The sequence below is a fragment of the Piliocolobus tephrosceles genome, chromosome 15 (genome assembly GCF_002776525.5).
Source record: "Piliocolobus tephrosceles isolate RC106 chromosome 15, ASM277652v3, whole genome shotgun sequence".
NCBI lineage: Eukaryota > Metazoa > Chordata > Mammalia > Primates > Cercopithecidae > Piliocolobus > Piliocolobus tephrosceles.
The window spans coordinates 18,198,346-18,225,783 of NC_045448.1; the positions used below are offsets into that span (position 1 = coordinate 18,198,346).

Consider the following 27,438-nt stretch of genomic DNA (forward strand, 5'->3'; position numbering starts at 1 on the left):
TACTATGTAACAAACATTTAATTTGATAAGAAAATGAAGTAACATGTGAAAATAACCAGGTCACTGTGCCTAACATATATTTAATGACCAACCAATTTTCGTTGAAAACGAAACAAAAATCACATGAGAATGACAATGAAGGACCAGGGTTCTACACTTCATGTCACATTTTGAAGTAGTAGTGTAGGGTCTTTTTTTTTTTTTTCATACAAATATGGATGTGCCAGCCTGCCAGGCCCAAAGCCAGAGACTTCAAATATGAAACTCTGTGGACCAGAGGCATTTAACCCACCAAGTAATTTTCAGAGAACCTTTCTTAAGAGTTTCTGTTTAAAGCTTATCTTAGAAAGTACCCTGGAGGAACAACCAGATGATTTATTTCTAAATGAGCAGTATCAAAATTGTTATGCAGGTAGAGTGAAATTCTCATTTGCTTTGTTTAAAAGGCTGGCCATAGCAGTCACAGAATACAAAGCTCCAGTTTTCAAGAGTGTACTTAACCATACTCCTTCTACCTTTGAAGACACTATTCTACAATGCTGATGGGTAACAATTCATTCTTATCTACAAACATCCAAAAATGAGCAGTGCTTCATGAAACTAAGTAAGCTTCTAAAACAGTCCCTTAAGCATGCAAATATTCAAGTTCTAAACTTATCTTAAAGAGTCATCATTATGACTTACACAGAGATAGGTGCAATGACATTCAACAGTATTGGTAGTTCAAAGAGAAGTAGTTTGATGGTAACTTGAGGGTTCAAAAGGTTTTCCAAAAAATCAAGAGGAAACCTTTCCAAAGAAGCTAAGTTTTAAGGTCCAATTTTCTGAAATACCTATCTAATAATCCTAGAGAGTCAAAAGAAGTGGCTTCTGTAATACCAGACTATTACCACTTTATTTCTCCTCCCTGCCCCTAACTACTGAATTTTTTATTAAAGCCATAAGCTGCGATGGAACCTAACTTCTGTGCCCCTTCAATGTGGAACATGTGGTCATCAAAGAAGATGTGGGGCCGGATCTTCACCAAGATGGGACTTTTGGGGGCTCCAGCAAGGAAAAGAGCTTCGTCTATCTCTAGACCCCAGCGTCGAAGGGTCTTCAGCACACGGGCGCCTGAACTGGCTGCACTCCTAGCTGTAACCAGGTAGGTCCTGATAGGACAAAGTAACCGTTCATTTTTGGCATAGAACTTCTTTTGCAGTCTGCCTAAATCTTCCAGAAAGCCTTTCAGGGGACCCTGTAAAAGGAACATATATCACAGCTGTGATACAGTGAGCCAAAGAAAGTGAATGCTAAAAAGCAGAGACCCGTAAGATACAACACAAAGGATATAATACAGCATGACATGCAGTATTATGAAGCTGATGGCAAAAGGCTAAAACTCGATAGGAATTTATGTGAATATGTTGTCTGATATGGAACCATCCTTGCATTCGTGGAATGTGCCTAAAATGACCATATGATTTAACATGTAAACCTATATACTTTAAATATGAAAGAATGTTCAATAAATAATTAAGTCAGGACAACAGACATAAACTATCCATGGTAAGCTGGAATAGCGGGTCATTCTAAATAAACTCTAATTAGTTATCAAAGCACTACTCTTTTAATTTGCTTTTTGTGAATGTGCATTTTTATAAAGTATATGCTTTTGTCTAGCTTAATGCTGTTTGACTTGAATCTAACTGTGTCTTTCATTTTTAACCTTTCCAAACACTTAGTTTTAGTATCTCTTGTGTAGAGCCTAGAATTGGATTTTGCTATGTGATACAACCTGAAAATCTTATTTTTTAAAACAATAGTTAAGTTTTTGTTCATTTACATTTATTTGTATTACAAATATACTTGAGATTGTTTCTGTCTTGTGGTTTTTATTGCATTTTCCATGTTTTAAAGATTTTAAAGGATTGTTCAATAATCTATGTCTTTCTTCTTTGTAGTTGTATATGGGTGGTTCTTCTGACATTTAAGAAGGTTTACATTATTTCCTTCTATAAATTACCTTTACAACTATAACCTTTTATAGTACCCTCAGTCCTCTACTTTTTAAAAAGAATCCCAGATCTATTATTCTTCATAATGAGAAATAATGAAAGGGTATTTCTTCAATGTGTCTGTAGTCCTCTATTTCTTCTCCACCATCTAATTTTTGTCATTTATTTACTTTTCCTTGGTGTTTATTTACTTTTGCATTATTACATTTTGTTTTAGTTCTATTTATCAAGTTCATATTTCATCCTTTGATTGGCTATTGTAACTGAAAATTCCAGCATACTTCTTCCGTAGACCTTCTTTCCCCATATTTTTCCATTTTTTGTTAGTTATATAATTTGTATATCATACAAATGTGTTCTTTTGTACAGTTGTTTTAGTTCTAATTCTGTGGTTAACTATATTATATGAATGTTTGTGCCTTTGTGCTTCTAGTTCTCCACGTGTTGGCCAAAATTTGTCCTGGAGTACTGATTTTCTCAAAAACATCTTATGGTAATAATCCCTGAGAATATGGTATATTCTCAACTGTATATCTATTTCCTCTGTCTTTGAATAAACTTTTGGCTGGATATAGAATACATGATTTATATATAAGATTCTCCACAAGATCTTATAAGTAGTGCTCCACTGTCTTTTGCTTTTGAATGCCGCTCTTGAGAAGTTTGAGGGCCTCTTGTTTTCCATCTCACCTCTTCCACCACTTATATGAGTAGGCAGCCCAAATAATTATTTCTTCATTTTGAAGCCCAATAATTTCACTAGGCCTCTCAGTGATGGTCATTTTGATTCTATACCTCTATCACACAATATGGGCTTTTAATATTTAATATTTTAATCATTTAATATATAAATATCTTTTGATAATTTATCAGTTTTTAATTTATATTTTTACATTAATTTGCATCTTTATATTTAACATCAATTCCCCTCCCCCAACATGATTTTAAAGTTTTTCTTCAGGGATTCTACTTAGGCATATGCTGGGTCTTCTTTACCTATCTATTTCTGTCATTTTTCTATATGTAATTGTATTTTTAATCTGTACCAGATGGGTAATATCTCTATTGGAGGGGAGGAAAGATTTACAGCATTCTATAACTTTCACATTTTATCATCTCTTCCTTGATTATTGCATTTTTACTTTATGATCTTGCTTTAAGTCTTTAAAAGTCATGGCAAATGTTCAGTCATAATTATCTGTATTATGTCAACTTTTTCTTGTAAGAGCTCTTCATCTGTTATTAGATTTTGTTGTTTTTTAATCTGCCTTTTTCTCATAGTATCTTTGAATGTATTCAATGTCAGTTCTCTTTTTATTATTACTTGTACTGAAGTAGACTGGTTTTTCTTGGGACAATTGGTGGGTTTCTAGGGGAAGGTCAATGGGAGTATTTGGAGACTGACTTGTTTTCATGATTCAAAGGCTCCCTTCTTTGCTGTCATGGAAACAAACAGTTTTCTGTAAACATGACTTATTGTGTAACCATTTACTTAAATTTTCTTTAAGGTTGTATATCTTAGCAAAAAACAACTAAATTTACTTTCTCATGGTAAGAGGCCATACATGTAGGTGAAAAAACTGGGACTGTTTTTTTGACAAGAGCAGCAAACTCATAGTGACTGTTGGCAGGAGCCACCATCATTGCAGTTAGTCTTTAAAACACAGAGGGGCACAGTTTCCCTTGCTGTTTTTGGATGATTTCCAAATGGAAGAAACAGAGAATGCTGAGTTTATATCACCATATTCAAATCAAGTATCCATCTCATTCTCTTTTACTTCTATTTTGGGGTATGTTTTGTAATTTATATATTTGCACAGTAGTACAGCATATAATTTATCAATAAAAATATAAAATTACTAGGGAAACTTAGAAAAAGCAAATACTAGGGAAAGACTGTTACTCCAACCCTGATAACAAGAAAACTCCAATCTAAAAAGTAACTTTTCTTGAGCCCATCAAAGAGCTGAGATTGCAGGGTAACCAACTAGCATGAAAACTAGGGAAAAACAGGCATCTTCAAGAAGATGTGGAGTGCAAGAACTGTGTACTTTTGGTAGAGTGTTGAAAAAAGTTATACCAGATTCCATACAAGCAAGTACAAGCAATTCAAGTCATTTAAAAAAGACATTGAGAAAGAACTAGGGTGCACCAATGAGAGAGCATAGAAGCCCTGGGATCCACAGGCACAAGAAGTACACACTCTCTTTTAGGCTTTTCTCCATGGACTTCACTAGATGCTGATGACAAAGACTGCAAGCAGTAGGGTGATAGAATAAAGCCATCCTTGATGGTACAGGTGTGGAGGAGGGGAGCAGCTGCCACTGGGGGCAAAGAGTAAAACTCCCCCAGTTGCTTATACCCTCAGAAACAAAGAGCTTAGACTGCTAGAAGGGCTTCAAACACTGTTATCCTCCAGGGCATGAGTAAAGATCCACTGTTACAGAAGAAAACATTCTAACTTTGGGAGGATAAGAGACTTTCAAGGATCGGTACCATTAGATATTGGCTATCACTGGGGCATGGCAAGATCCAGGAGAATGTTCATCCCTAAGCCCTAGGAAGATAGAAGAAATAGCTGGGAAGGGGTAAGAACGAGGAGAGCTTCACTGCAGCAGACACACAGGGAAGGCCTACTGCTGAAAGTCGACTAGAAATCTTGAGAAAAACCCTCTGGCAAAGTTGATACTAGACAAGCTTGGATCTTGTGGTGCCATGAAGATAACCATAGCAACCACAAAATCTAAAACAAGTTTAACACCTGATTTGATTGATTCAATCTATCACAATAATTGCTAGTCCTACAGTAAAACAGAACAAAACAAAATGAACAGTCTACTTTCAGGAGAAATTAAAAGAACTAGACTTATGACCCAGATGTCACAAATATAACAGAGGGAATTGAAAATAACTGTGATTAATATATTTAAATGTCTGCTTTAAAGGTGGATACCATACATGAGTAGACTAGCAATTTTGGCAAAGAGATTGAAATGATAAGAGAGTTGAATGGAACTATATAAAGAATGCCTAATGGATGTATCAGTAGACTCAACACAGTTAAAGAAAGAATGAGTGAACTTGAAGACAGGTCGATAGAAATTGCCCAGACTGAAAAGAGAGAAAGAGAAAAAGAAAAGAGTGGGGGAAAAAAAAACCAGAGTATTGAAATGCTGTGGGACACACACACACACACATACACTTACACTCCCCTCTCATATTCAAGCCAAAGGAAATATAGACAATTATAAAGGCAGTCAGAGAAAAATAGACACATTACATACTAAGGACTAAAGATACAAAATTCATAACATTTGTCATCAAAATCTATACAAATGAGAAGACAATGGAAAAGCATCTTTAAGGTGCTGGAAGAAAAACACAGTAAGTCCAGAATATTACATTCAGTAAAAATAAAATATAGTTTTAAAAACTGAATGAGGAGGTTAAGACTTTTTAGGCAAAGTAAAACAGAGATTCAGTACCAGTAGATTTGTAATACATGAAATGTTAAAGAAAACAAAATAAAACAAAAGATCTCCTGGCAGAAGGAATATGATAACAGAGAAAGACCTGATCTACACAAAGAAAGGAAGATCTCTGAAAATGATTAAAAGGAATTTGAATATGAAATACATATTTTGCCTCATCCTTATTTAGTAGAAGGTATTTAATTACCAAAAATAGAAATAGTAGTGGAAAAGAGAAATAAGTGTTGCAGTCCCCAAGTCACTGAGCTAAATGGAAAAGTTAAGCCTGGAACAGCTTAGAGACGATCTGCCTTCCATTCTATTCAAAGTCACCCCTATGCTCACTGAGATAACTACATATAGGATTGCCTTCTTTGGAGGGGCTAATCAGAAACTCAAACCTGCCTGGAGTCCTGCCTTTCCAGACCAAACCAATGTTCATATTACATATGTTGATTAATAAATATCTCATGTCTCTCTAAAATGGATAAAACCAAACTGTGCTCTGACCATATTGTGCACATGTCGTCAGATCCTCCTGAGGCTGTGTCATGCGTGCGTATCCTCAACCTTGGCAAAATAAACTTACTAAATTTACTGAGACCTGTTTCACATTTTCAGGGTTCACAGTAGCAAAGTATAGAGAGTTTATAGCATAGATAAAATAAAAATATACGACAACTATAGCACAAAACAGGAGAGGGAGAGTTTAGCAGTTCATTGTTGCAAAGTTCTTACAGCACATATGATGTTATAGAGTATAACATTGTTTGACAATACACGGTGATTACTTAAAGTTGCATATTGTAAACACTAGAGTAACTAATAAAAATTTTAAATAAGTCATAAGCCAATAGTGGAGATAAAATGGCATGTAAAAACACACAGTAAGTTCTTAAGTAAATAGGGGAAAAAAGAAGAGGAAAAGGAAACTAAGAATGGTTGGAACACAGAGAAAACATAGGAAGATAGTAGATTTTAATCCAACCAAAGCTATGATCACATTAAATTTAAACATCCTAAAAATAGCAATTAAAACACGGGGATTGCCAGATTGTATAAATAGCAGTACCAACTGTAATATCTATAAGAAAAATAAGTTAAATATAAACAAAATTTAAATATAAAGCATAGATAAAAGTATAGAAAAATCATATCATACAAACATTAACCACCCCCAAAAAGCTGGAATGATTATATGAGTATCAGATGAATATTACATAATGAAAAGGTATTAAGATTAAGGCAATATAATAATCCTAAATATGTGGGCACCTAAACAAAAAGATGCAAAATACACTGATGTAAAACTGATAAAATTGAAAGGATAAATAGATAAGTTCTCAAATATATTTGGAGATTTCAACACTGCCTTCTCAATAGTGGGTAAAACAAATAGACAGAAAATTACTGACAATATAAAAAACCCAAGTAATATGACCTGAATTAATTTACATAATCTAATTGACATTTATAGAATATTTAATGACAACAGAATATTCTTTTCAAATACACATGACATATTCATCAAGGTAGACCATATTCTGGGCATAAAACATACTGCAACAAATTTAAATAATTGAGATACAAAATATATTTTCTAATCACAACACAACAGAGTTAAGCTTTGTTTCAACAATAGAAAGATGTCTGAATAAACTCCAAATATATGATAATTAAATAACCTACTTCTAAGTGACCTGTGGGTCAAAGAGGAAATCACAGAGAAATTTTGAAAATATATTTTGAATTAAATTTAAAAAAACCATCAGCTATCAAAATTTGTGGGATGCAACTATAGCAGTGTTTAGAGGAACATTTATAGCATTAAGTGCTTATATTAGAAGACAGGTTTCAAATGAACAATCTCAGCTTCCACATTTAAAAACTTAGGAACAGCTGGCTCAGGAAAATTGATTAACCTCTGGCCAAACTGACCAAGAAAAACAACAACAAAAAAGAAAAGACACAAATTACTAGTATCAGAAATAAAAGTGGGGACACATCACTAAGGATCCTACAAATATTAAAAACACATTAGTAAAACACTGTAAAAGTTTATGTCCATAAATTCAGTCATTTAAATGAACAAATTCCTTGAAAAACATAAGCTCATAGACAGAGAGAAGAAAAGAATGAGAAAAAGAAGAAAAAGATAAATGGAAGTTCTATAGCTACCAAAATAATTGAATCAGTAGTTAAAAGCCTTCCAACAAAGAAAAAAGTTCAGGCCCAGATGGCTTCTTTGAAAAATTCTACCAAACATTTTAAATAGTTTGTATCACATTTTATGAGGGTAGTACTACCCTGTTACTAAAGTCAGATTAAGGTATTACAAGAGAATAAAACTATAGAGGATGAACATGAAGATATAAATGAATAAATAATACAAAATATTAACAAATTGGATTCAGCGATATATGAAAAGGATAATACCACATGACTAACTTGAATTAATACCAACAATGCAAAGCTGCCTCAGCTTTTACAAATCCATTAATGTAATTTACACCTCAACAAACTAAAGGAGAGAAACCACATGATTTTTCTCCATAGATGCAAATCAGGCATAGTCAAAATTCAACCTTCATTTATTATAAAAACTCTCAAAAAACTAGAAAGAGAAGGTAACTCCCTCAACGTGAAAAAAAGGCATCTAGAAAAGACCTATGGATAACAGTTAAGAGTGAAAGACTGATGTCCCCCTAAGATCTGGGTATGCGGCAAGGGTGTCCACCCTCATCACTGTTCTGAACATTGTACTGGATGTACTAGCAAGGTAAAAAGGCAAGAATGATAAATAACAGATATACAGCATGGAAACACAGAAATAAAACTGTCTTTAGTCACCAGTCAACATTATTGTTGACTTAGAAAGTCTCAATCTACAAAATTGTTGTGAGAACTAACAAGGAAATTGAACAAGGTTGCAGAATACAAAAACCAACTGTGATTCTATGTATTAGCAATAAATAATTGGATAGTAAGGATTTTAAAAGTACCATTTATAATAGTACCAAAATATTACAAAATGCATAGGTATAAATAAAAAAATGCAATATCTGTGTGCTGAAACCTACAAAAGATTAGAAAAAAAAAAGAAAATTTAAATGATCTAAATAAATGAGGAGAGGAGAAATACCATGTCCATGGACAGAAAGACTCAATATTGTTAAGATATCTATTATCCCAAGCTCTAGCTATAAAAAAAACAAAAATAAAAATAAAAATTCTCACAAAATTTTTCCCCCAGAAATAGATACACTTCTTAAATCTATATGAAAGTGCAGGGGAATCAGACTGTACTCTCTCTCTCTATATATATATTTTTTGTTGTTGTTGTTTTTTTTTTTTTTTAATTTTAACAAAGTTGAAGTACTCACATCACCTGGTCCTAAGAACTATTGTAGCCAGGCGCAGTGGCTCAGGCCTGTAATCCCAGCACTTTGGGCAGCTGAGGCAGGTGTATCACAAGGTCAGGAGTTCGAGACCAGCCTGGCCAATATGTTATTTTAGTCTCTACTAAAAATACGAAAAATTAACCGGGTGTGGTGGTAGGTGCCTGTAGTCCCAGCTACTCAGGAGGCTGAGGCAGGAGAATGTCTTGAACCCAGGAGGTGAAGGTTGCAGTGAGCCGAGATTACACCATTGCACACAAGACTGGGCGACAGAGCGAGACCCCGTCAAAAAGAAAAAAAAAATAAAAAACTACTATGAAACTACAATAATCAAGACAATGTAATATTGATAAAAGGATGAATATCTATATTAAAGGAACAAGACAGAAAGTCACCCTTTTCAACAAATAACGCTTGAACAATTAAGATATCCAGGAAATTAGAATAAGCAGGAAAAATGAACCACAACTTGTACTTTGCACAAATACTATATTGACTCAAAATAGATCGTAATCCTAAGTTAAAAGCCTAAAACCATAAAATTTCTATATAAAAAGTCAGGAGATAATCATTGTTGCCTTGGATTAGGCAAAGATTTCTTATATATGATATTAAAAGTGCAGTTTCTAAGAGAAAAAATGGATAAATCTGACTTCAAAATTATAAGTTTCTGCTCACTGAAAACCACTGAAAGATATTAGAAGAATGAAAGACATGCACAGGCTGAGAGAAAATATTTGTAAAACACATACCTGATAAAGGATGAGTATCCAAAACATATGAGGAACTCTCAGAAGTTGATAACAAACCAAAAACCCAATAAAATGAGGAAAAGATTTGAACAGGTACTTCACCAAAGAAGATACATGATGGAAAAAAGCACCTGATAAGATGCTTAGTAACATTTGTCATTAAAGAAATGCAAGCTAAAACTACAATGAGATTTTTTTTTTATAAACACGAAAATTGCTTAAATAAAGAAATAACAGAAAAATACTCAATACTACCAAATGCCAGCAACAATGCAAAGCAACAAAATCATGCATTGCTTTTAGGAATGCAAAATGTTATAGTCATTTGGGAAAATAATTTGACTATCTCATCAAATAACGATACAGTATACTACTTATCACATGACCTAGCAATTCCACTTCTAGGTATTTAAAAATGAAATGAAATCTTATATTTACACAGAAATTTGTATTCAAATGTTTAGAAGTAGCTTCATTTATAAATGTCAAAGACTGGAAATGACCTACTCCTTCAACAGGTAAAAGAATAAAGAAAACATGGTACATCCACAGAATAGAATACTACTCAGCAATAAAAAGGAGCCAAGTACTGATATGCATTATGACATGCATTATGCTATAATAAATAAAATAAGTCAGATTGCATCCCATATGATTCCATTTATGTGACACCTGGAAAAGACAAAACTATAGAAAAAGAAATCAGATGAAGGCCGGGCGCGGTGGCTCAAGCCTGTAATCCCAGCACTTTGGGAGGCCGAGACGGGCGGATCACGAGGTCAGGAGATCGAGACCATCCTGGCTAACACGGTGAAACCCCGTCTCTACTAAAAATACAAAAAAACTAGCCGGGCGAGGTGGCGGGCGCCTATAGTCCCAGCTACTCCGGAGGCTGAGGCAGGAGAATGGTGTAAAACCCGGGAGGCGGAGCTTGCAGTGAGCTGAGATCGGGCCACTGCACTCCAGCCTGGGCAAAAGAGCAAGACTCCGTCTCAAAAAAAAAAAAAAAAGAAATCAGATGAGTAGTGGTTGATGGGGTCTGGAGATAGAGTACTAGGATGACTACAAAGGGGCATGAGGGAATTTAGTGATTTAATGAAACTGTTGAGTATGTATTTTTATGTTATTTCACAATTACATATATTTGTTAAAACTCTTAAAACTATCCACTTAAAATTATAAATTTTACTCTATATAAATATACCTCAAAAATTCTGATACACACACACACTTAGAGACCATTATCCTAGAATGGTGAGACAAGAGATAGGGATCAAATCAGGAGATATCAGTTACTTGTCACTGTACTACATTGGAGATTGGAGGCTCATAAACTACATTCAGACTTGTTCAATTAATCCTCTCCAGCTGTCCCATTTGCTGGTGACTTTCAGACCTCTTCCATTTGACAAAATTAAGATATTGTCATGACCAAACCACCACCCTACTAGCAACATACTTGAATGTCTTCAGTAGGAGTTGTACCTCATAGATTCTTTCTCATCAATGGAACACCCAGCAAAGCCTTCTGGCCTTTATGGAAAATCACCTTTTTTTATGTAAAAAATGGCATGGTTTTTAAACTGGCAGAAGCACTGCATAATAAATGAAAGCATGAAATTTGTTGGATATTCTTGCAATAAGTAGGGTTGGGATTCACAATTTTAATTGTTTAATGGGAGAAAAAGGCCATTTAAGGAGCAAAAATAAGTGAGAATACATAAAACTAGGAAGTTTCTGCAAAGCAAAGGAAACACAGTGAAAAGGCAACCTATGGAATGGGAGAAAATATTTGCAAACTGTACATCTGATAAGGGTTAATTTCCAAAATATACAAAGAATTCTTATAACTCAACAGCAAAATAAAAACAAATTAAGCTGGTTAAAAATGGGCAAAGGACTTGAATAGACATTTCTCTAAAGAACACATACAAATGTCAATGGGTATATGAAAAGGTACTCAACACATTAATCATCAGAGAAATCCAAATAAAAACCACGATCAAATATCAAATTTTACTAGTCAAGATGGCTATTATAGAAGACAAAAAACAAAGATACCAAATGGTGGGGGAGTATGCAGAGAATGTGGAACCCTTATACACTGTGGGCAGAAATGTCAAATTGTGTAGCCACTGTGGAAAACAGAATGGAAAATTTTCAAAAAAAACTAAAACCAGAACAACTGCCAAATGATTCAGTAATCCCACTGTTGAGTATATATCCAAAAGAAATGAAAGCAGGATCTCAAAGAGCTATGTAAACTGCAATGTTTACTACAACATTATTCACAATGGCCAAGATTTGGAAATAACCCAAATGTCCATCATCAGGGGAATGGATAGAGAGAATGTGGGATAAGACACAACATAATATTAATCAGCCTTTAAAAAGAAGGAAATACTACCATTTGTAACAAAATGGATGAGACCTGGAAGACCTGCTAAGATGAATAAATTCTAGAGATCTGCTGTACAATGTAGTGCCTATAGTTAACAATATGGTATTGTACACTTAAAAACTTGTTTAGTGGATAGATCTTATGCTAAGTGTTCTTACCACAAAACAAAAACATTTTTAAAAGACAAGGAGAAAAGTAAGTTTTTGGGAGTGGTGGATATGTTTATTACCTTATTTGTAGTGACAGTATCATGTGTGTATGTATATGTCCAAATTCATCAAAATGTATACATTAAATATGTGCAACTTTTAAAAATTAAGTATAACTCAATAAAACTGAAGAAAAGAACAAAGTACAACATGAGAAAAAAACTGAAAAATGTAAAATTTAAAAGAAATTTAGATTATTTACGTCAGATGAGAAAAGACTACTTTAACATTTGTCTGGAAGCAATGCTTTCTTTGAAGTGTTTTTGTTTAAGTGTTCTTTTTATGGAGGATTTCCACATTTCAATAATGGTGAACGGCTCTGAATTTCAGCAGAGTAGACTGATATAAAATATAACAAAGAATTTTCTTCTCAATAGTAAGCTTTGTTAATACGGAACTTTATAACACTAGGTTAAGCTTTCCAAAGGAGCTATTTAGAAAGAGAATATGAAGTTGAACACATACACTCATAGTTTAAATATTCCTTGCTTTAATGAGAGGTGACAAAGTAGAAAAACTTTTCAACTTTCAGTTAGTCTATTCATACTTTTATAAATTTATATAAAAATAGCAATATTTAAGTTCAACTTAAGTTCAGGAAGAACTGAGAAAAAGGACAATTAAATTTCTTGGGAAAATTGATAGAATAAAATTAAAAGACCTATAAGTTTAGATTCAGATTAAATAACATTTTGATCTCAGATTTCCTTTTGTTCAAACGTTATAGGTTCTGTTCATTTTCGACCTTGATTTTAACACTTCGGTTCATGGATGGATTGAAAGGTACTCAACAGCACTAATCCAAAAAAATCTAAATGTTTAGTTTCAGTTTGATTACATATTCATAATTTGCACTTGTTTGAGGATCATTATTTGATTCAGTTCAAGTTCTTAGTTGTGCATATTTTCTCAATTAAGCAATGCCTTTCTTGAGTTTGAAGTCAAGGACAGAGATTCAACAAATGCTTACTCTAATCTATTGGAAATGACCCTACTATTTTGAGAATTTATTATGTAGTAGTGGCTTATTGATAAGTAGTATTTCCTGTTACTCTCCATTTGGAGAGGGTACACTTCTTATTATGGAAAGATCATATAAGCATTTCCAAAGGTATAGATAAAATAAGGTTAAAATTAAAAATAAAGTTGTCAGCAGTGAATGCATCAAAGTGAGCAATTCATGGAAGAAAGAGAGAAAGCTCCAAAGATAATACAGTAAGAAGGAGTTGCCTGCCTAAAATAACTTAAACATTCATCAGAATGGACCAATATTGATATTTATATAGAATAGAAAATAAATAAGTACATAAAATAAGTACATAAATAAGTACATAAAAATTAATTAGCACTCATTGAACCTACCTGAGCAAGAGGCTTACTTTCACATAATGTATCATACTGGAAGAATTTGTCCATCCCATGCTCCTTGGTAAAATGTTCAGACTCATCAGAGAAGAGGACAGCATCCCCATCAAAGGCTACACGGAGCTGGGTGTCACAATAAGCCATGTCTTTGGCTCCATCAAACATTGTGGCAGAGGCAATACCTGATAGATTATGGAGACTGATTAATACTCTTCTCAGGTCTATGACATAGTTACAGTTTCTACCATTAAAAAAACAAATTCTCCCAGACCTTATGTTTTCTCTCTAGCTATTACCTGATGGCTCAACTCCTCTTCACAACCACAGATCTCAGAACAGTTGTCTATGCACTGCCTCTATTTCTATAGGGATGGGAACATGTAAAATGGATTGTAGGACAATTACTGAGGATGTCCATTTCCAGGAAAGTCAAAGCTCTAAAGGACAGACTTAAGTGTTGCCCCATGTGGAAAAACTTCAGAAGAATATCCAACAAGACCATAAGCCTCATAATCATATGCAAAACTTAATGTAAGTAACCATTAGTGTAAACCTCTTTATTAACTAGAGGAATAAAATCAGACTAATACCTTCTTGTATTGCCTCTTGCACTTTTTCAGAATCTGCAGCAATATACAAGTTGGTAAGATATGCCTTCAAATAGCCAATTGGGTTTTTTCCACCAGTCAGACAGAAGCGGTCAATCTGTAAGCCTATTATCAGACAAGAAAGACTTTGTTATGACAGAGATTAAAGACAAAATGCTGTAAATCCAAGTAAAATTTACCTTACAGATAACTGAGCTTATTTGTAAATTCAACTGGCTTTATTTGTGAACCTATAGGAAAGTTACCTTAGAAATAAACTTTTAAAATCGTCTTATAGCACCGATATTTAAAATTCCTCAACTATTTTATGTAATAGTGGTTGTGTTTGGTACATTATAGTTTATGTGCATAGTATATTCACATAGATCATGCCATTTTATTCTCACAAACATACTGAAGGTATTATTATCTTCATTACAGGAAAGGAAAGTTAGACATAAAGACTTAATCTAACACACTGATTTAGATGCATAGAGCAGACTTGAGCCCAAGTGTTTGACTCTTGTCTAGGTTAGAACAGGGTACTTTTTCTTGAACTACAGCCTGCTCACTTACTGTAAAGGTCTATTAAGATGTGGCTCTTGAGATCGTGCTACTGGACTCCAGCTTGGCAACAGAGTGAGACTCTGTCTCAGAAAAAAAAAAAAAGGCTTTATCTCAAAACCATACAATTACATGGAAAGTAAACAACCAACCTGCTCCTGAATGACTTTTGGGTAAACAATGAAATGAAGGCAGAAATCAAGAAATTATTTGAAGCTGATGATAATAAAGATAACAACATACCAGAATCTCTGGGACATATCTAAAGCACTGTTAAGAGGGAAGTTTATAGCATGAAACACCTTTATCAAAAGATAGAAAGATCACAAATTAACAACATAACATCACACCTAGGGGAACTAGAAAAAAAAAAGAAAGAAAAAAACTAACCCTAGAGCTAACTGAAGAAAAGAAATAACCATAATCAAAGCTGAACTGAATGAAATTGAGATGTGAAAAAATATACGAAAGATCAACAAAACCAAAAGTTTGTTATTTGAAAGAATAAATGAGATTGATAGACTGCTAGCTAGACTAACAAAGAAAAAAAGAGAGAAAAATCCAAATACACACAATCAGAAATGACACAAGTGACATTACTACCAACCTCACAGAAATAGTAAAAACAAAAACCCCTCAGATTGTTACAAACACCTCTATGCATAGAAACTAGAAAACCTAGAAGAAATAGATAAATTCCTGGAAAAATACAATCTCCCAAGATTGAACCAGTAAGAAATTGAAACTCTGAACTGATCAATAACAAGTATGTAAATTGAATCAGTAATAAAGAGCCTATCAACCATAAACAGCCCTGGACCAGATGGATACTCAGCCAAATTCTACCAGACATATAGGAACTGGTATGAATCCTACTGAAACTATTGTAAAAAATTATGGAGGAGAGACTCCTCCCTAATTCATTTTATGAGGTCAACATAACTCTGATACCAAAACCTGGCAGAGACACAGAAAAAAGAAAACTTCAGGCCAATATCCCTGACAAACACAGATGCAAAAATCCTCAACAAAATACTATCAAACCAAATCCAGCAGCACATCAAAAAGCTAATCTACCATGATCAAGTAGGCTTTTTTCCTAGGATGCATAGTTGGTTCAACATACACCAATCAATAAATGTGATTCATCAAGTAAATAGAACTAAAAGTAAAAACTATATGATAATCTCAATAGATGCAAAAATGGCTGTCAATAAAATTTAACATCCTTTCATGTTAACCCCTCCCCCAAAAAAGCCTCAACCATGAAGGAACATACTTCAAAATAATAAAAGCCATCTATGACAAACCCAGAGCCAACATCATACTGAATGGGCAAAAGCTAGAAGAACTGGAATAAGACAAGGATGCCCACTCTCACCGTTTGTATTCAACATAGTCCTGAAGTCCTAGCCAGAGCAGTCAGGCAAGAGAATGAAAAAAGACATTCAAATAGAAAGAGAGGAACTCAGATTATCTCTCTTGGAAGATGATATGATTTTTCACCTAGAAAATGCCATAGTTTCTGCCCCAAAGTTCCTACCTCTGATAATAACTTCAGCAGTTTCAGGATACAAAATTAATGTGCAAAATCAGTAGCATTTCTATATACCAACAGTGTTCAAGCTAAAAGCCAAATCAAGAATGCAATCCCATTTGCAATCACCACACACAAAATTAAAATACCTAGGAATACAGCTATCCATGGAGGTGAAAAATCTCTAAAAGGATTACAAAACACTGCTGAAAAAAAATGAAAGACAACACAAACAAATGGAAAAACATCCCATGATCATGAATAGGAAGAATCAATATTGTTAAAATGGCCATACTGCTCAAAGCAATTTACAGATTCAATGCTATTCCTATCAAACTACCAATGACATTTTTCACAGAATTAGAAAACACTATTTGGAAATTCACATGGAATCAAAAAAGAGCTTGAATAGCCACAGCAAACCTTAGCAAAAAGAACAAAGCTGGAGGCATTACATAACCAAGCTTCACACTGTACTACAAAGATACAATAACTAAAACAGCATGGTGCCAGTACAAAAACAGACACATAGACCAATGGAATGGGTTAGAAAACCCAGAAATAAAGCCATACATCTACAACCATCTGATCTTCAACAAAGTCAAGAAAAACATGCAATGGGGAAAGGACTCTGTATTCAATAAATGGTGCTGGGATAACTGGCTAGCTATATGCCAAAGATTGAAATAGGACCCCTTCCTTTCACTAGATACAAAAATTAACTCAAGATGGATTAAAGACTTAAATGTAAAACCCAAAGCCCAAGCCCTAGAGGAAAATCTAGGAAATACCAATCTGGACAAGCTCTGGTAAAGATTTCATGATGAAGACACCAAAAGCAATTGCAACAACAAGAAAAAAATTGACACATGGGAGCTAATTAAACTAAACAGCTTCTGCATAGCAAAAGAAACTATCACCAGAGTAAACAGACAGCCTATAAAATGGAAGAAAATATTTTCAAATTATGCATTTAACAAAGGTCTAAAATCCAGAATTTGTGAGGTATTTAAACAGATTAACAAGCAGAAACAACCTCATAAAAAATGGGCAAAGGACATGAATAGATACTTCTCAAAAGACATACATGCAGCCAACAAGCATATGAAAAAAACGCTCAACCTCACTAATGATTAGAGAAAATCAAATCAAAACCACAATGAGATTATCATCTCATATCAATCAGAATAGCTACTGTTAAAAATCAAAAACTGACCTGCTGATGAGGTTGTGGTTAAAAAGGAACACTTACGTGCTGCTTTTGGTGGTATAAAATAGTTCAGCTGGTATGGAAAGCATGTTGCAGATTTCTCAACAAATTTTAAACAGAATTACCATTTGACCCAGCAATCCCATTGCTGGGTATATGCCCAAAGGAATATAAATTGTTCTACCATAAGAATATATGTATGGCAGGGCATGATGGCTCACGCCTGTACACCCAGCAGTTTGGGAGGCTGAGGTGGGCAGATCATCTGAGGTCAGGAGTTTGAGACTGGTCTGATCAACATGGAGAAACCCCGCCTCTACTAAAAAAATACAAAATTAGCCGGGCGTTGTGGCACATGCCTGTAATCCCAGCTACTCGGGAGGCTGAGGCAGGAGAATCACTTGAACCCAGGAGGCAGAGGTTGCGGTGAGCCAAGATAGTGCCATTGCACTCCAGCCTGGGCAACAAGAGCAAAATTGTGTCTCAAAAAAAAAAAAAAAAGAAAAATATATATATATATGCACACAAATGTTCATTGCAGGACCATTCACAATAGCAAAGACATGTAATCAACCTAAATGCCCATTGATGATGGACTGGATAAACAAAATATAGTGCATATATACCATGGAACACAACCATAACAAAGAATGAGATCATCTTTTTTGCAGCAACATGGATGGAGCTGGAGGCTATTATCCTAGGTGAATTAATGCAGCAACAGAAAACCAAATACCACATGTTCTCACTTATAAGTGGGAGCTAAACATTGAGTACACATGGACACAAAGAAGGGAGCAATAGACATCAGGGTCTACTTGAGGGTGGAGGGTGGGAGGCAGATGAAGATTGAAAAATTACCTATTGGGTAATATGCTTATTACTTAGGTAATGAAGTAATCTCTACACCAAACCCTCATGACATGCAATTTAGTCATATAACAGTGAATTATCATCATTAAACATTAATATAACATCAAATGCTTTTGTAAATCAGTAACTATTACAAAATAACACTGGCTGTCTGTAAGGGGTTTGTAAAATAGGCACCTTCATATACTATGGGTAAAAGTATACATTGGTACAAGCTGTCTAGAAAGTGATTTGATGATACGCAGCTTTGTACCTTTTGACCTAAGATTCCTTATTTTTTTAAAAAGGAATATTCTGAAATTCTGATAAAGATTTCTATAGAAAGGTCTCAGTTTAGGGTTATTTATAAAAGCAAAATGTTCAACAATGTGACAGTAGTTATATAAAGTATAGGATTATCCATATGATAGAATATGTACCAATTCAAAGGATTTTTTTTTTTTAGATATATGATAAACTGGGTAGCTACACATGATATAAAGCAGAATACTGTCTAGTTAGTTGTTTATCATCTATATGGACCAGGAGAGTCGGTCAGGTCCATTAACTGTCTTGGTGGAAGTATCTGCTTTGGTATTAGAAAATGCTCTCATTTTTTCGCTTATGTCAATGTTGGGCATATGTGGCACAAAAGTGTGCTCTACAAATCCCTAAATCATGTGAATTTCATTACCCAGAAATTATTTGGTGACACCGAGACTCTAGAAATGATTAAAGCATCATCCCTCTTCTTAAGGAGATCACAGTTCACTGAGGAGCCTGGCATGTAAAACATTTGTTATAATAAAGACCCCGGCAGACAGAGTTACGAATTGCTTTCAGTACCCACAGAAGGAAGTAACTAACTCTTCTGGGTCAAAAGATTTTTATTCCATGAACAAGGCTGCATGAGAAGGTTGTACACAATCAGTTCATCAGCAGAATTAACAGGGAAATAACTGATTTCTTATGCTTCCAGCCTTGATAGGTCAGCATGGTGAGGGATAGATAGACCTTAATCACCTACTAAATCAATGTTAAATTCTAGCTGTTGTTTACTAGGTGATTGTTATATGGCAGTCATTTATGTTAAATTTTTATGTTCTCTCTTTTTACTTCATAACACTACGAAGACTACACTTTTAAAAGGCAAAAATATTTTTAAATGTACTTCAATGATTCCAGCCTTATAGTTAGAATAATATAAAGTAAAACTCATAACTTATATATCGATTATTTATAAATATGCCCAATTTAAACGTTATTTTAACTTCACATACCCATTTAGAAAATAGGCCAATTGTGCCTGAAATAATTCAGGTAGTTCCATAATAGGAAAAGTTGGAACTTTCTCTTAAAGTCCCCAACACACTGATAGAAACACTGAAGAGACTAGAATCAATCAAATTTTCCATGTAAATTATTTTATGTGTGGGGAGAGAAAGCAGCCAGGGACAATCAGATTTTAAGAGTGGAAAGGAGAGGTGAAAACCTTTAAACCTTTAACACGAATCTGTGGTGAGCAAGAAGTTTGATCACACAGTAAAAACCTTTGGGTTGACGGCTCCTTGAAGTCAAGTTCAGAAGTGAAAAACATAAAACAGAGAAATATATTGCAGGACCTAGGATTAAGACTTTGAAATTCACACTTGACAAGTTAAGTCCAGAGCTTTGAGCCCAACTCTGTGCTGAAGTTAAAAATGAACATGGCCTCTCTTGTTCTGACATAGGCAAATAAACATTCCTGGCGCAGAAGGGGGTGTCAGTATCAAAGACACTGCGTTTGGTTAAGCCACAGTTAGCAAAATAACATGGCTTCTCTCTTTCAGAGCAGAGAGCTGTTCTTCCACATGGTATTTATTTTACTTACCATAGTGATTGACGCTGTTTATAAGCCGCACTCCCACTTGGGCATGGTTATTAGTCATCAGTACAATATCAAATAAGTCCTGTTCATCAGGATATAGATCACGGAGTCTAGCATTGACATACTGTAGTGCCTGCAGGTTACAAACATGAATGTGTGTAAAGAGGGGCAGGCAAGATGGTTTTGGGGAGGCTACAGAGGAAGCATCTCATCAGAGTCAAATTCAAGCTCTGAAGAATCTTCTCTGAGAGATTCTGGCTCCTTTAAGGAAGATTTATCCCATGCATTTCTGTATTATCAACCTCTCATTCATAGGAACTCAGTTAATGTTCAGAATACATCAGTAATGTTTGTTGAGAATTGTTTCAACTTTGGGTTCACTAGAATTATCTCTGGGGGACAGGTAGAGAGTAGGGTCAGGCTAACCGTTTTATGCTTTGTCTATGTTTGATTGATTTTTAAAATCTGCTTTTATTGATCATCTAATGATTGTTTTTTAATTTTGAAAAATATGGACTGCTTCATGAATCTGCATGTCATCCTTGCCCAGAGGTCATGCAAATTGTCTCTGTTTTGTTCCAATTTTAGTATATATGCTATCAAAGAGAGTACTTTGTGTATTAACATGTATCTTTAGGTTTGTAGCTCGTGCCCATGCTTTTACTGTGACTCATAAGTACATTCTACCAACAACTTGTAGAGGTGTCATTTGTTTTTGCATAGTTATAATGTTACTGTGTAATATTTATATAACCAGATCAAAGTTGTAAGTGCTATACATTTCAGTGTAAGTTCAGAGAACCTTACCTCTTCTATTAAAATCACACCCCTAAGTGACAACAGCATCTTTATTTTCTTAATATGCTATGTTTGGGGCCAGAAGAGCTACCGTGAATTTCATTTCACTGTAATATGGTGTTTTATTTCTACTACTCAGGATTCTAAATTCATTATGGCTTCTTAGCACTCCTTCGAGGGAGAGAGGCTTCTGTTACAGGTCTCATGATTAGGACCTCACTTAGGGAAGGCTAACATACCAAATCTAGGGCTGTGGGCTGGAGTCCCTTCCTCCACAGTCTGGAAGCCTGTGCGAAATCATAAACTGACCTGGGTCAGCTAGAAGGAGACAAGAATGACAATGGTGGGCTAGGAATGATCTGGGAAATTGAATGCCCTCCCAAGGGTTGGCCTGGGTCCTTCCCTCGCCATCGAGGGTCCTGGCGGACCAAAGACAGGTTGCAGAGTACCTTGACGAAGCGGAACGCTGGACCCGGGGTCAGGATGACATTCTCATTGGTGAGCTGATACTCCATGTACTTTTCCAGACCCTCTTCCTCGTAGATTTTCCTGCCGTCCACCATGTTGAAGAGCGCGCAGGATGAGAGCGCAATGGTGATGGCGTTCTTGGGTTTGGGCTGCAGAGAGGGACGCCAACGGGAGGACAGTCACATAGCCAGGAAGGGGACAGGGTTGGGGCTCCTCCACGGGAGGGTGAGAATAGAACCGCGGGTCCCTGCTTGGAGAAGTGGGATGCTGGAAACAGCTGAGGCTGGGACTCCCCGAGGTTTGGGGAGGAGAAGCGGGAGACTGGGGAGGACCTCCCTGCGCAGTGGAGAGGAGGGCGGCTGGAAGAGGCTCTGCTGCCCGCTGCAAGGAGGGGCGCCCCGGGTGCCAGGGGTGGCGGGCTCGCTCACCGGCCTGGGACGCGAGGAGCTCGGGTTCTTCTCATAGAACGACCTCATGGATGCCCAGTAGGCAGCCTCGCAGTCGTCTTCATCCTCCCGCTGCTGCTGCTGCTGCTCAGGCAGACAGTCGTGGTCCAGTTGGATGGAGGCGGGGTAGATTCCCCTGCGCTGGCTGGAGGACTTCCATTCGGTGGGGGATGTGCGCGAATATTCCCGCGACTGCGAGTCCCGGCTCTGGCGGATTTCCCGCACGATGCCTTGGGCCCAGGCCTCCGGATTCTCTTGCATTTTGGTGTTGCGCCGGGAGCCAGGATCCGGCTCTGGGGGCGTGGGAGGCCGTGAGTCCTGCGACCGGGGTGGCTGGGGCGACGCGGGCGGCTGGAGCGAGGGCTGCCCGGACAGTGCCGGTGGTGAGGAGTCATGAAGGCTTGGGGAGGTGGATGGAGTCTGGGAGCTCGTGGAGCTGCTGGGGAGCTGCAGCAAGACAATGGGCGTCTGAAGTCGAGGCCTGCCCGGGGTCCCTGTGGCCAGCTCTGCCCAGCTCCCGTCAAGGATCTGTCCTTTCTGCCTGTTCCATTCCTAGACCTTGGATGGGTGCTGGTTCATCTCAGCTCCTTAAGTAGGGCTTAAGGGAACCGGACATTTCTAGGCTTCAGCTGTTTGATATTTCTGTCTGCTTTCATTCTCTCTCCCCTAGCTTCCCCATAAGCATTTCGCACATTTTTATTTGTTTGGAGTAGATAGGACTCAGTCCTCCTCCTCCCCCTTAGGCATCTGACACATGGTTTGCAAAGTTCTGTCCCCTGCTTGGTATTTACCTACTCAGTCAGAGGCCTGCAGGTAGGACAGAGGGCGTGCAGAATGGATCTTGCTTGGCCAGTGCCTTAGTGTGTGACCTCCAGTTAACTCCATGAGCAAAGTGGGCCAGACATTCTCACCAGAACACTCTACATATCTCCTTGGGGCATGTCTCTCCCCGCTCCCCATGTGAATGTTGGAGTGATGGCTGGGAAAGTCGCTTGTCGGGAGACTGGAGCATCTCCCCAGGGCCTTCAGAGCGCCTTGTGCCAGGGAACCACAGTTATATTGAATCATCTTCCTAAACAGGAAAGGACCATTCTAGAGAAAAATCTCCTTTACTAAGGTGAGCAAGAAGTTATTAGGCATCCATGTATGATTTCAGATTGTTTCACACATGACTCAAAAAAGGATGTTTTTGTTTAGATGATTGAGTCAAATCCGATAGAGATGATGAATTGGGTAGGAATGCATGCTTTCCCAGCGGCTGGGTCTGGATCATTCGCTCTGCTTCCAAAATCTTAATCTCAAAACTAACTTTTTTTTTTTAATTGCTTATGTGGTCAGGCCTAATTAAAGACTCAAAGCCCCACACAATCTGACACTCTTTTTCTCTTGTGGTGACCATTTCCTTCCCTCTTCTGAGGGAATAACTATTTGTCGAATTAAGGAAGGAAGGAGGAAGTGTGCAGCCTGTAGATCTAGAGCCCCTGGGTTTTCATGCTAGCTCTACAACTTATTAATGTGAAACCTTAAACAAGTTCCCTCTGTACTCCAGTTTTCTTAGCGGTAAAATGGGATTTATGGGCAGAAGGGAGTTCTCCTGAGGGCTAAATTAGCTAACACCTGTAAAGCACATAAACAGGGCCTTGCACATAGAAAGTGTCAATAAATGTTAACCATTGTTATTATTTTATCATCTACTCCTCCCTTTCATCTTTACCTCTACCTTAGCACTGGTGTTCCTGCTTCTAGGCTCATCTATGGATGCAGCCTTGGTGGATGGGCTGCGGGATGTTCTAGACCATTGACTGCGCACAAGGTACCCTCGAGAGTCTGTCTTCCGCACTGATGATTCTTGTGATCCCTGTGATGGAAAGAAGAAACCCAAGGGTGTAAAACCCCATCACCCACTCCTTCTATACATGTGCCTGCAGAATAGTCATGTCAGGCTGAATATAGCAGCACCCAGTGAGAAGATCCCTGGCCTCAATGACTCTTAACCTGAACTCTTGTGTACTGTTCTAACTCTGGTCTAGTCCTCACTTCTGTTTGGAGCATCTATGTGGGGGTCCACTTGAAAGAGCATCCAAAACCAAGATGCAAACATATTTTTTCACTGTGACTCCTCGTATATTGAACTTAGTATGATTCACCATTGTTCCTCCCTTTTCCTCACTTCTTCCCTCAAGGATAAGCCTGTTAACTGATGCTGAAATGATATATCCACCGTTTTTTACCAGACTCTAAAGGTGAGGGCAGCTGGTGCCCCACTGAGGTTTCAGGGGGACTCTAAAGCAGCTGCTTAAAAGGAATGGAGCCCTCAAGCTTTCCTTTTAGGAGAAACAAGAATGAAGGAGACCAGGGAGCAGCAAAGTAAAAGAGTTTCTATTTGCCATATTCTTCCCCTCACCCAGATTGTCTGTGGTTCCCCTCCAGAATCAGTAGTGCGATCTCTGCTCACCCTCATCATGGTGATCTGCTGGCCCTGCTCCCACAACAGGCACATGTGAATATAAATACGTATTGTGCGGCAGGGGCCAAGGGCTGTTCCCTCAGCTGCACAAAGGCAGCGTCTACACGACGAGTGACCCCGGAAGGGGCAACATCTCAGCGAGTGATTCGGATTGACTGCACGCCTCATCTGAAAGATTGTGCAGAAAGTGGTCAATGCGAGGGCCAGACCCCCTCCCCTCCCTGATTTGAACAAAGATCAGTCTCCTCCCTGTGTAGGCTGAGCAGAGGAGCCTGCTGTGGTTCCACACATTCTAAGTGAACACTCGGGTATGGATGGAGGGGAAGACAGGGCCCAACCTCTTCTAGTTCCTTAACCTCCTCATGAGGACATTAGGGATGCCTTAATACAATTCTCAACAGCTTGGTCTTCTCTCCCAGAACTCCCTGCCCCCTAACATTTTCCTTTATGCTCTCTGCTCCTTAATTCCCTCACCTCTGCTACAGAGATCGGCTCACCTGATTGCTCAGACGAACTCCTGGTTTGTCAGATTCCTTTCTTTTTTCTGCTTCTAGACTGTCTTTTGAGGACCTCATTCCGGGCTCATTCTTGACATGGAAACAAAGAATGTTTATTAATTTTTAATCTCAGGGCAATAGGAATCTTGACTTTAAGAATACACAGATAAAGAAAACATGGAATTTATTTATTTGCTAATATAAAAAGATATAAACTCTAGACCTTAGTTTCCCCTGTTCTAACAAGCATGAGTAAAAGATAACACATATTTTATTAAAAAGAATTATATAAACAAATTTTGATATAGAAATTTGTTGGTTCATAGATTTGAGATATAAAGCATTTATTGTTTAAAGACTGATAACACAGGAAATATTAGAGAATTGTGAAGTTGTTTACGTAGAATAAGGTTTTTTTCTGTTACTCTGAAGATTGCTACTTATGAAACTTATTTTTCCTTACCATTTAGAATTCAATTTTTTCTCATTTTCATCATCACTATAGCTCAAATTTTCTGTGGATCTAGCCTCGCCAATATTAGTTTGATTTCTAAATATAAGGACCTTAATCTCATACAAATTTATTGAAAGTCATGTCTTCTGTTCTTGTCATCTAATTACTCATAGATGTAGAGTGGAAAGGGATTTCTTACCAACAAATTAACAACAGATAGGGAAAACCAAGTAACAGAGCACAAGAAGATAACTCACTTTGTCGAACTCTACTCAAATATTTATGTTTTCATTTTCATTTGGAGGAGATACTTATTGGAGTATTATTTGAACTGTTTCATGCTAAGTGGCAGCAATGTGATCAAGATTAGTGTTATTTATCTGTTTAAGGAGCACAACTTCTAGGTTAGACCAAGATCCACTAGAGCACTCTATATTCATCCATTTAAGCTCTATGTTTTGCATGCAGGAAAAATCTCATCAATGTTAGTTGCATGAGAATGTTAGTTGCATGAGAGAATGGCATAGCGGTACGGCTCCTGAACTAATTTTAAAATCTTTTCATCAACCCTCACCCTCCTTATACACATACACAGCAGTCACCATAATATCTTCTTACTTCTAATTCCAAATGATATTTTAAATCCAGTTCCTTTTTTCTATCTCTATTATCATTGCATTGTTCCAGGCCTCTGACCATCCTGGGACTACGTTTTTAGAATATAGCCTTTCGAGCAGGTTTCATGGCCTTAAATCCTCTCCACTTCTAGATCTGTCCACCGTATTTATTTAGAGTAATATTTACGAGATGTAAATCTAGTAATGCTTCATTCCTGGATAAACACTTTCTTCACTTGGTTCGCTCAGGAGCCTTATGATGTATTCCTGTGTACCTGCTACTTGCATGCCCTTCACTCAACACTTTATCACTATGTTCTACTAATACCAAGTGACTTGTATTTGCCTGCATACACCACCCTTATTTCCTTATGGTCACCTCTTCTCTCTTATGTTCTTCAAAACGCAGCTCAGTGTGACCTGGGGAAAGTTCCCAGAGTGAAATATTGCCCTGTGTTGCTTGTGTCTTTTGTATATACTTTTACAGAGCAATGAGCTGTCCTTTGTCTGTTCTCTCTCCTACTAGGCCATGCCTTCAAAGACAGCCACTGTTTTTACCTTTTACTACTAACATATGCGTATATGCTAAATGAATACTGACTTATTGGAATGATTTGTATACTACATGTTTTAATCTTTTTCTTTTCTGTCTTTGTTTTTTAAAAATTTCTCCTTCTTCCCATTTCTCTGCTCTTTCCATTGCCTTTATTCTCTTCCTTCTCTTTTCCTCTACATGAAGCCATTATCTGAAATTATTTGGTTGTTGCAGAGCCTTTGCAGAGGCAAATGATGGACTGATACCCACATTTCTTCAGCCCCATGGCAAGATTCTAAGACACTCGATTCACTCACCTTTTTTTGTTTGAGAGTTGTTTGACTCATTTTTTTTTTGTTGAAATTCTTCTGTTGTTATCCAGATTTTTGTCTCCCCAGCTCCATTTCCTGTCACTTCCGTTGCTCAGTCTAGCTTTGCATTTAGAATGTCAAATTTATGACATCATATGTGATTCCATAGTAACAAACTGACTCTGTGAATATGTGATTAACCTTTTCTTAAAAAATAAAAAAAAATTTCTTCATTTTTAATGTATCTGCTCATAGCCATTGTCTTTGTTTTCGGAAATTGATGTCTAAACATTGTTCAGATGTTCAATATGTAGCAATATCAATATTACCACTTCCTTCTTTTTAAATCTTTTTAAACATTTCTCTCCCATTCATTATATTAATCCCATTTGTGGCTGTGTGTTTCCTGGTACTGCCAAAATGAATGGCAAAGTCATTTGTGGATCCAGTCATTTATCCATGTTCATTCTGCCAGACAGACTTTGGAGGGCTTCCCTCAGATCTGGAGACTCTCTTTGACAGCTGGGATTTTGTTCTAGACATGGAGTTTAGACTTGAGTTTGAGTTTAGCTTTAGTGTCTCATGTTTCTTTCAATGGCAAAACCTGTTGAGGAAGACACTGACAAAGCCCTTTCC

The 27,438-nt window shown here is 36.9% G+C and overlaps 1 protein-coding gene and 1 non-coding gene across 7 annotated transcripts; both read right to left on the minus strand.

Moving 5' to 3' along the window:
- Window positions 1-26,938, minus strand: NT5C1B (5'-nucleotidase, cytosolic IB). Of its 6 annotated transcripts, none has more exons than XM_023199461.2 (10): window positions 26,809-26,938; window positions 24,886-24,975; window positions 24,326-24,556; window positions 23,642-23,779; window positions 21,904-22,368; window positions 21,457-21,624; window positions 20,213-20,342; window positions 14,183-14,305; window positions 13,590-13,774; window positions 1-1,237 (listed from the first exon to the last, which is right to left on the minus strand). In XM_023199461.2, the coding sequence occupies exons 1-10, from the start codon at window positions 26,836-26,838 to the stop codon at window positions 914-916; spliced, it is 1,884 nt and encodes a 627-aa protein (XP_023055229.1). In that variant the 5' UTR covers window positions 26,839-26,938; the 3' UTR covers window positions 1-913. The 6 variants fall into 6 exon arrangements, with proteins under 6 accessions (XP_023055229.1, XP_023055259.1, XP_023055242.1 ...); XM_023199474.2 differs by having other exon boundaries at window positions 356-1,237; window positions 24,377-24,556; XM_023199481.1 differs by having other exon boundaries at window positions 361-1,237; window positions 24,377-24,506; window positions 24,887-24,975; window positions 26,809-26,838.
- Window positions 20,715-20,821, minus strand: LOC111532365. Its single transcript, XR_002728521.1, has one exon. It is a non-coding gene; the product is annotated as a U6 spliceosomal RNA (small nuclear RNA).
- Window positions 26,939-27,438: the final 500 nt, after the last annotated feature.

Coding starts and splice junctions, on each gene's coding strand:
- NT5C1B (XM_023199461.2), bottom strand. CDS start 26,838: ATGAGTCAAACAACTCTCAAACAAAAAAAG. Junction 22,369..23,641: donor GCAGGAACACCAGTGCTAAG/GTAGAGGTAAAG, acceptor GTCTTGCTGCAG/CTCCCCAGCAGCTCCACGAG. Junction 21,625..21,903: donor GCTCCTCGCGTCCCAGGCCG/GTGAGCGAGCCC, acceptor CCCTCTCTGCAG/CCCAAACCCAAGAACGCCAT.